At 47.1% G+C, this 9,148-nt stretch overlaps 1 protein-coding gene across 1 annotated transcript in view; it reads left to right on the top strand.

Annotated features, from left to right (window-relative positions):
• Positions 1–5,859, top strand: part of LOC107730909 (brain-specific angiogenesis inhibitor 1-like) — a 24,789-nt gene extending 18,930 nt beyond the window's left edge. The window contains exons 18-32 of the mRNA XM_016541865.1: positions 788–911; positions 1,882–1,985; positions 2,193–2,295; positions 2,386–2,536; positions 2,630–2,699; positions 2,790–2,856; positions 2,940–3,025; positions 3,110–3,281; positions 3,363–3,458; positions 3,549–3,585; positions 3,894–4,528; positions 4,643–4,678; positions 4,767–4,871; positions 5,012–5,062; positions 5,158–5,859. Of these exons, the coding sequence (XP_016397351.1) occupies positions 788–911; positions 1,882–1,985; positions 2,193–2,295; positions 2,386–2,536; positions 2,630–2,699; positions 2,790–2,856; positions 2,940–3,025; positions 3,110–3,281; positions 3,363–3,458; positions 3,549–3,585; positions 3,894–4,528; positions 4,643–4,678; positions 4,767–4,871; positions 5,012–5,062; positions 5,158–5,355 (2,035 nt within the window). The 3' untranslated portion in view covers positions 5,356–5,859. The remainder of the gene's footprint in view (positions 1–787; positions 912–1,881; positions 1,986–2,192; positions 2,296–2,385; positions 2,537–2,629; positions 2,700–2,789; positions 2,857–2,939; positions 3,026–3,109; positions 3,282–3,362; positions 3,459–3,548; positions 3,586–3,893; positions 4,529–4,642; positions 4,679–4,766; positions 4,872–5,011; positions 5,063–5,157) is intronic.
• The last annotated feature ends 3,289 nt before the right edge of the window (positions 5,860–9,148 follow it).

The raw sequence follows: 9,148 nt of genomic DNA, 5'->3' as shown, positions 1-9,148 counted from the left end.
ACAGAGACAGAGAGACACACACAGACACAGACACACACACACACACACACAGAGAGAGAGACACAGACACACACACACACACACACAGACAGAGAGCGAGAGAGAGACGGGGTTCACATACATCGTTTATTGGTGTGTGTGAAGATCTTTGAAATACACCAGGACTTTATTGGCATGAATGTTTTACATTTATGCATTTATCAGACGCTTTTATCCAAAGCAACTTACAAAAGAGGAATAAAGCAATTCATCAGTTTAACATGCAATATTGCCAAATACAGACTATACGAACACAAAGAGTGCACAAATAGTGATAGAAAGGAAACCAAATAAATAAGATACTAAAAAATAATTAATGATGCATAACAACAACATAGTATAAAATAAAATGGCATTGGATTTATGCATGAAGAATATTTGCAGCCTTTCAGACGAAACATTCCTTAAAAATAGCTTATACAAGGGTTTCGCAGTGATGCCATAGAAGAAGCATTTTTAGTTCCCAAAGAACCTTTCAGTCATCATTTCGATATATAGCTGACTGTTAAAGAGCATCACTGTACGGTGGTCTGGAGCGTGAGTGAGTCTGGATGAGCTGGAGCTGCTCTGCTGCTGAGTGTGTGTGTGTGTGTGTGTGTGTGTGTGTGAGAGAGAGAGAGAGAGAGAGAGAGAGAGAGAGAGAGCGAGAGTGAGTCTGGAAGAGCTGCTCTGCTGCTGAGTGTGTGCGCGGGTTTATTTCACAGTGTGTCTAACCTTTGTGTGTGTGTGTGTGTGTGTGTGTGCGCAGCGAGTCTCTGCTCGGCTCCTGGTCCGCGCGCGGCTGCAGATCTGTGTCGCGCGACTCCAGCACCACATGCGTGTGTGACGGACTGTCCACATTCGCCCTGATTGCGCGACCGAACCCCGATCTGGTAAGTGTCCGATCATCACCGGACCGTCTATGATTGTGTGTGTTTGTGTCCGATCGCTCTGTGTGTGTGTGTGTGTGTGTGTGTGTGAGTAAGTGAAAATCGATGCTGCCGTTAACCTCGTTCATCATCGATCATCGGGTGATCGGATGTGATCGTCTTTTTTGTTTCATCTTTATCTAACGACGGTTTGATCGACAGCTGATCGAGATGATGCGGTGTTGTGATCGATCGCTTCTCATCAGGACATCATGTTCTTCAGGAGTCTGATGATCAGTGATGGATTCGATTGATTTCATGCATGTGTTTGTTCGGTGCTTTAATGCGTTTGTGTGATCGGGATCGTTGTTTTTGATCTTTTTGGTGCAGAAGCAGTTGCCATGGTAACCGCACCCGCAGCCTCGCGCTGTAATTCGGTTATCAGCACCAAGCGAAAAAAACAGCCCTGCACTGCAACGCAACGCGTCCAAACAGAACGCTTCCGTTTATAATCACATATGCGCCATGACGGGAGCGCGCTGGTTTGACGCGTCGCGTCGCGCAATGCAAGCGAGTTTAAAAGACCTGTTATATGCCTTCATTGTGTGTGTGTGTGTGTGTGTGTTTGTGTTGAGAGGAAATATTATGATGTGTTTCATTCTGCAAGGGTAAATGAAGGTGGAAAGCAGCTGGTAATGTAACACATACCTACTGAGGTGTGTGTGTGTCCACAGGTGTGTGAAGTGTGTAACACTAATAATTTCAGAGGTGAAAATTGTCCACCTGCAGGACACACACACACACCTGCCGTCGTTTAAATGTGCTAACGTGGAGCAGCAGTGAAGGAATGTGGAGCGTCTCTCTCACCTTCAGGTCTCCTTCACATCAGCTGCCCTGTTTCTGCCAGTCATTCTGTCCAGAGGGAGCTCTGTGTGTGTGTGTATGTGTGTGTGTGTGCGCGCATTAACACTGATGTTACTGTGTTTCTTCACAGAACATGGATAAGTCTCTGTTGCCGTCGGTTACGATGATTGTGGGATGCGGGGTGTCGTCCCTCACCCTCCTCCTCCTCCTCATCATCTACGTCTCTGTGTGGAAGTAAGAAACTTACCATTGCGCTTGATTTACCGATTGGATGATTTGTGTACCGTTATATGTATTAACCTGAATAGAAACACGAAATATTATAAACTAAAAAGCCATTAATCTCATAATTAAAGACCAGTTTTTAGAAAGCAGAATGGAACTACAATAGCGTCAAATTCTGAATGATTGGATTTCATTAATAGTTTTTTTACTTCTCAGGTACATCCGTTCTGAGCGCTCAGTGATCCTGATCAACTTCTGTCTGTCAATCATCTGCTCCAATGCCCTCATTCTGATCAGTCAGACGCAAGTGCGCAACAAGGTGAGCCTGAGCCTGACATCGACCATCCGCAGCTCACGTCAGCTCTGATGGCAGACGGCTCACCTCTCGCTCCATCTGTCTCTCACGCAGGTCATGTGTGCCTTGGTGGCGGCGTTCCTGCATTTCTTCTTCCTGTCCTCGTTCTGTTGGGTCCTGACGGAGGCGTGGCAGTCCTACATGGCCGTTACGGGCCGCCTGCGTAACCGCATCATCCGCAAACGCTTCTTGTGTCTGGGATGGGGTGAGTGTGTTTGTGTTTGTGTTGTTGTTTCTGGAGAGTGTTGCATGTCTCGTGTGATGGGGTGTTTAACTCTCTTTCTGGATTCTCTCTCAGGTCTGCCCGCTTTAGTCGTCGCCATTTCTGTCGGCTTCACCAAAGCCAAAGGTTACGGCACCGTCAACTAGTGAGTATTTCCCATCTCGTGCGTTGCTTGTCTTTCTCTTTCCGTCTGTGTCTTTGTGAGTTTAACACTGGTGTTTCTGCCTCTCCGCAGCTGTTGGTTATCTCTTGAAGGCGGACTCTTGTACTCGTTCGTGGGTCCGGCCGCTGCTGTTGTTCTGGTGAGGAGCCGCTCTTGGACACTGCATGATTGACAGCACGTGCAGTGTTGAGCCTTCACTGACGTCTTTCTGTGTATTTTCAGGTCAACATGGTGATTGGAATTCTGGTTTTCAACAAGCTTGTGTCCAAGGACGGCATCACGGACATTAAGCTGAAAGAGCGAGCTGGGTAAGAAATACTGTACACACCCGATTAAACGCCAGTCACATTGAAGAGTCTAGAGCATGTTGTATTAAATGCACTGTCCTGCAGGGCGTCGCTGTGGAGCTCCTGTGTGGTTCTCCCTCTTCTCGCACTGACGTGGATGTCTGCCGTGTTGGCCATCACAGACCGCCGCTCCGCACTGTTCCAGATCCTCTTCGCTGTCTTCGATTCTCTGGAGGGATTCATCATTGTCATGGTGCACTGCATCCTTCGCAGAGAGGTCAGTACGCTCACAATCAAAGGACGTGTGCGTTTAACGTGTCTTTGAGTGTGCCAGAGCTCATAAATGTGCGTGTTTCAGGTCCAGGAGGCGGTGAAGTGCCGTGTTGTGGACCGCAAAGATGACGGGAACGGTGATTCCGGCAACTCCCTGCAGAACGGCCACACGCAGCTTGTGGTGAGTGTACATGCAAGTATTCTCATGCACTTTAAATGCTAACGACGGTATTTAGAACTCAAACTTCTCCTCTTTCTTTCTTGTGTACAGTCTGACTTTGAGAAGGACGCTGAATCAAACCGACCAGGTGAGGATATAAACAACAGATCGCCACATTCATATTACCATAGAGCAGGGGTGTCCAAACCTGTTCCTGGAGAATTTAGTTCTAAGTCTTATTAAACACAGCTGAATCAGCTAATTAAGTTTTTTAGGATTATTAGAAACTGGAAGTTGGTTGTAGCTAAACTCTGGATTGGACACCTCTGCCTTAGAGCATGAAACTTGAGGTGTTCTTATGGTTCGGTAATGATAAGAAACTAAATTAGGGTGGTTCTAAGAGGACTGTATTCCCACATGCCTCATGAGCTCACCTGCCTCTCTGCCTCCCTTCAGGTGGAATGAAAAGCTCCTCCGAGGAGAAGATGCCCCCTCCACAGATGCCCCTGCCCCTCGGCCCAAACTTCCACACCCTTCCATCCAACCCCAGCAGAAAGAGCCACATTCCCCCCGTCCCCGAGTACTCCAGCCACACGCTCACCCTGCGGAGAGAGAAAGGTCGCGGAGTCGACCCGTCCTGTGGCAAACCTGTGTACGTGTGCAACAGCGAGCTCTTCAAGCAGCTGGATGCCGATCTGGCCCTCGCTCAGGCCGAGAGCGTCTGTTCGGATGGCAGCGGTTATGTGCTCCTGCCCAACACCACCTCCACCCTTCGTGCCAAACCCAAGGACGACTCCAGCGGCTCCAGCAAATACAACATCAGCACCGAGCTCCCGCAGGCCCGTCTCATGCATCTGAGCGGAACCTACGCCGAACCTCAAGCCGCCTACGCCGTCAAGACTCTCCCCGCCGACCGCATCAGCGTATCGTATTCGGAGCGAGACTCGCCCATTCAGAACATCCACAACATCTCCAGCGAAAGTCACATGACCAGCAGTCTGGGCGACACCTTCGACTCCATGAACTCCATGATGTCCAAGAGCGAAACCATCTCCACCTTGTCCATGAGTTCTTTGGAGGTCAGTGAGGGGGTAAGAGACGCCATTTATTCTTGCTAATGCCACTGCTGAACACTGCATCTGACGAATTATGCAATGTACGTGACACTAAAGTTTGCTGTTGCTCTTTCTGTTTAACTCTCACAGAGGCAGAAATCTCGTTACGCAGAACTGGATTTTGAGGTAGTTACTCCCTACAGAGTTTTCCATTGTAGATGAATGTATATCTACAACAGTGCAGTTTAAACCCTTTCCTCTCTCTGTCATGTAGAAAATCATGCACACACGGAAACGCCATCAGAACATGTTCCAGGACCTCAACAGGAAGACGCATCATGCTGAGAAGGACAGGGAGTCTCCGGCGTCCGACAGCAAGGTGAGCCACTAAAGGAGACGGTCATTAGTGGAACTCTCCCATGTTTGCATCAGAGCAGCCATTATTTAATGTCCTGTGGACATGAACTCTCTTACTCTCAATCGTTCGGTCTTTAGAGTAATGCTGTCTTCTCTCTGCAGTCCGTCAGATGGAGTGTTTCCTCTGCTGGAAGCGACAAGACAAACCACAGCGTAAGTGTCTCGATCTTTCGACTGCCTTTGAAGCACGTTTTCTCATCACTGCCAACTGCAGGGTCTCTAACGCTGTTCCCGATGTCTCTTTCCAGGATAAGCAGCAGGGAGCAATGGATCGGTCCTGGGAGAGCATGAGCAGGTCACAGGCGTCTCCTCCTGCCTGGGTCCGGAAGGACATGGAGCCGTTGCAGGCGTCTCCTCCGGATCTCCAGGGCGTGGAATGGGAGAAGGCCGGAGCGACCATCCCTCTGGTGGGCCAAGATATCATCGACCTGCAGACAGAGGTGTGAGGGCACAGCGTTTAACCCTGAACACCTCGGTCTGCTTTTGATTTGGGAAAGAGAGCGGAAATGAAGGGATGAGCATGCAGAGGGCAGAAGGTAGAGAAGAACCCGAGAGGGGAGCGCTGTACCTGTCTGTCATTTGAATATGTGTCTCTCCGGCTTCAGAAGTAGCTCTCAGCTCAAGATGACACTGACCTCAGTCATTAGAAGGCGTCTGAACAGGGAGAAAGGTTTTCCGAACTCCATGCGAGGAGAGATTCCAGTTGGTTCATCGAGAGCTTTTCCCAACATGCTTCCATCTGGTCCAGGAGGTGGTGTGGACGCCCGCCTGTGCCCCTTCATTTTTCCGCAATTCCATTTTGGAATGGGAGAATCTTCCCACAGGAGGGTCGAACGCTTTCTTGGCTGCTCGAGATTGGCCCTTTGCGGCCCCTTCCAGAGCGTTCTCTTCGGTCAAGAGGACGACGTCTCCCTTGAGCCTCTAGGGGTTGCTAACTGTGCCAAATGGACACAAAGCAGTTTGGGGGAAATTCTGCTGTAAGAAGATGTCTTGTTTTCTTGCCTAATGTCTTTTTATGAATAAATATAAAATTATTGTCATCAACGTCAATATAATTACTAATTATTTTTCCCAAAAGGCCTATTTCCATTTGGTCTATAGATGAGCAAAACGTTACACAGCAGCAGGATAAATCCAGTGACTAACCTATCTATAATTTGGTCGTTAGCATCAGGCTGTTTCTCTCAGGAAAGGAATCTGTTCGTACACAGCAGGCATATTCAGCTCATTACAGATGAAACAAGGTTTCCTTTGTTTACAGGATCGCTATTAATATAAGAGTGCAAAAACCGACCTGAACTGCTGGACACCGCAATAAACTCATTACGTCAGTCGCAGTTTATTTTGTAAAAGGCTAAGGTGTTCTGAGTAGTTGCTATTCAGTTTCTGAGGTGTTCTGAGTGGTTGCTATGCAGTTGCTAGGGTGCACTGGGTAGTTGCTATGCCGTTGCTAAGGTGTTCTTGGTGGTTGCTATATTGTTGCTAGGGTGTTCTGAGTAGTTGGCATTGCTAGAATGTTCTTGTTGCTTGCTGTAGATTTGCTAGGGTGATCTAAGTGGTTGCTATGCAGTAGCTAGAGTGCACTGGGTAGTTGCTATGCAGTTGCTAGGGTGTTGGTGGATGCTATATTGTTGCTAGGGTGTTCTGAGTAGTTGGCATTGCTAGAATGTTCTTGTTGCTTGCTGTAGAGTTGCTAGGGTGATCTAAGTGGTTGCTATGCAGTTGCTAGGGCTTTCTGGTGGTTGCTATGTGGTTGCTAGGCAGAAGGAAGAAATAAAGACATAACCAATGAATGATGATAGAGTTTTCACTTTCATTCATGGACTACACCTTTAATTATTATGATGATTATATTATTGATGATGATGATGATGGTGAACTGTTCTTCTCATCTATCAGCCTCTCCATATGCTTCCCCTCACCGCTCATTTCAGTCCTTTTGTTTGAGTCAAAGCTCATGTGTGTCATGCAGTTAGTCAGTGGCATTTAGAACGCGACCCATAATGCACTGCAGCGGCTCTCATGTCGGAGAGGGCTGGATGTAAATGCCGAATGCTCTCGGTGCAGCGGGAGTAATTGTGTGCAGGGCTGTTTTTTCATTTCTCATGACGGTATGAATGTGCCACTCAAACATTTCTGTGGGTTTTGGCAGAAGGAAGAAATAAAGACATAACCAATGAATGATGATAGAGTTTTCACTTTCATTCATGGACTACACCTTTAATTATTATGATGATTATATTATTGATGATGATGATGATGGTGAACTGTTCTTCTCATCTATCAGCCTCTCCATATGCTTCCCCTCACCGCTCATTTCAGTCCTTTTGTTTGAGTCAAAGCTCATGTGTGTCATGCAGTTAGTCAGTGGCATTTAGAACGCGACCCATAATGCACTGCAGCGGCTCTCATGTCGGAGAGGGCTGGATGTAAATGCCGAATGCTCTCGGTGCAGCGGGAGTAATTGTGTGCAGGGCTGTTTTTTCATTTCTCATGACGGTATGAATGTGCCACTCAAACATTTCTGTGGGTTTTTGTCTTGTTTCTCTCAAGCCAAGAGAAGGTAATTGCACTGTTGAACATTGTGAGTCACATGATGGCGCTGGCGTGAATGAGAAAGTGGATGCTCTGGGATTACAGCTGCGCTCCTGCGTCACAGCAAAATGCCAGCGGACTTGAGAGTGCAGTTCAGCTCCACAGGGAACAGCTCTCAACAGCCCAGGGATTCAACCCAATCTACTCAAGCATTCAGCTCACTGCAGTCTGTCAGATCGCTTCAGCTGAGAGAAACGTCTGCTAAAGAACACTAGACTCGTTTTCAGCTGTGTTCAGTGCTGTTAGTTAAGTCACTCATCACTAGTACTAGAGTTGCTAGTCATGTGCTGAAACTTTTAGCAGTAAGGATTCAGTTCAGCATGTGTCGTCCGGCAGTTTGAATGAGCTACTCAGAACACCCTAGCAACAACATGCCAATAATCCACAACACCCTAGCAACCACAGAGCAACTACTCAGAACACCCTAGCAACAACATGCCAATCATCCACAACACCCTAGCAACCACATAGCAACTACTCAGCACACTCTAGCAACAACACAGCAACACCCTAGCAACCACATAGCAACTACTCGGAACACCCTAGCAACCACATAGTAACTTCTAAGAACACCCTAGCAACAACATAACACCCTAGCAACCACCAGATTGCCCTATCAACTGCATAGCAACTTCTCTGAACACCCTTGAAACTGCATAGCAACTACTCAGAGCACCCTAACAAAACAGCATTGCAACCACCAAGAATACTCTAGACAACTTCATAGCAACTACTCAGAACACCCTAGCAACATAGCAACCATACACAACACCCTAGCAACCACACAGCAACTACTCAGAAACCCTAACAACTTCATAGCAACTACTCAGAACACCCTAACAACTTCATAGCAACTACTCAGAACACCCTAACAACAACAAAGCAACCACCAAGAATACTCTAGACAACTGCATAGCAACATCTTAGAACACCCTAGCTACTGCATAGCAACTTCTCAGAAGACCCTACTCCTAGCAACAAAACTACTCGGAACACCCTAGCAACCACATAGTAACTTCTAAGAACACCCTAGCAACAACATAACACCCTAGCAACCACCAGATTGCCCTATCAACTGCATAGCAACTTCTCTGAACACCCTTGAAACTGCATAGCAACTACTCAGAGCACCCTAACAAAACAGCATTGCAACCACCAAGAATACTCTAGACAACTGCAAAGCAACTCCTCATAACACCCTAACAACTTCATAGCAACTACTCAGAACACCCTAACAACTTCATAGCAACTACTCAGAACACCCTAACAACAACAAAGCAACCACCAAGAATACTCTAGACAACTGCATAGCAACATCTTAGAACACCCTAGCTACTGCATAGCAACTTCTCAGAAGACCCTACTCCTAGCAACAACATTGCAACCACCAAGAATACTCTAGACAACTTCATAGCAACTACTCAGAACACCCTAGCAACATAGCAACCATACACAACACCCTAGCAACCACACAGCAACTACTCAGAAAACCCTAGCAACAACGTAACCACCAAAACTACCCTAGCAACTGCATAGCAACTTCTTTTAACACCTTAGCAACTGCATAGCAACTATTCAGGACACCGTAGCAACAACATAAACACCAAAATCACCCTAGCAACCACCAAAACACCATAGTAACTG

The sequence above is a fragment of the Sinocyclocheilus rhinocerous genome, unplaced genomic scaffold, assembly GCF_001515625.1.
Source record: "Sinocyclocheilus rhinocerous isolate Xijiao unplaced genomic scaffold, SAMN03320098_v1.1 scaffold759, whole genome shotgun sequence".
Classification (NCBI taxonomy): domain Eukaryota; kingdom Metazoa; phylum Chordata; class Actinopteri; order Cypriniformes; family Cyprinidae; genus Sinocyclocheilus; species Sinocyclocheilus rhinocerous.
The sequence above is the reverse complement of the archived record's forward strand: the minus strand, read 5'-3'. Positions and strand labels throughout refer to the sequence as shown.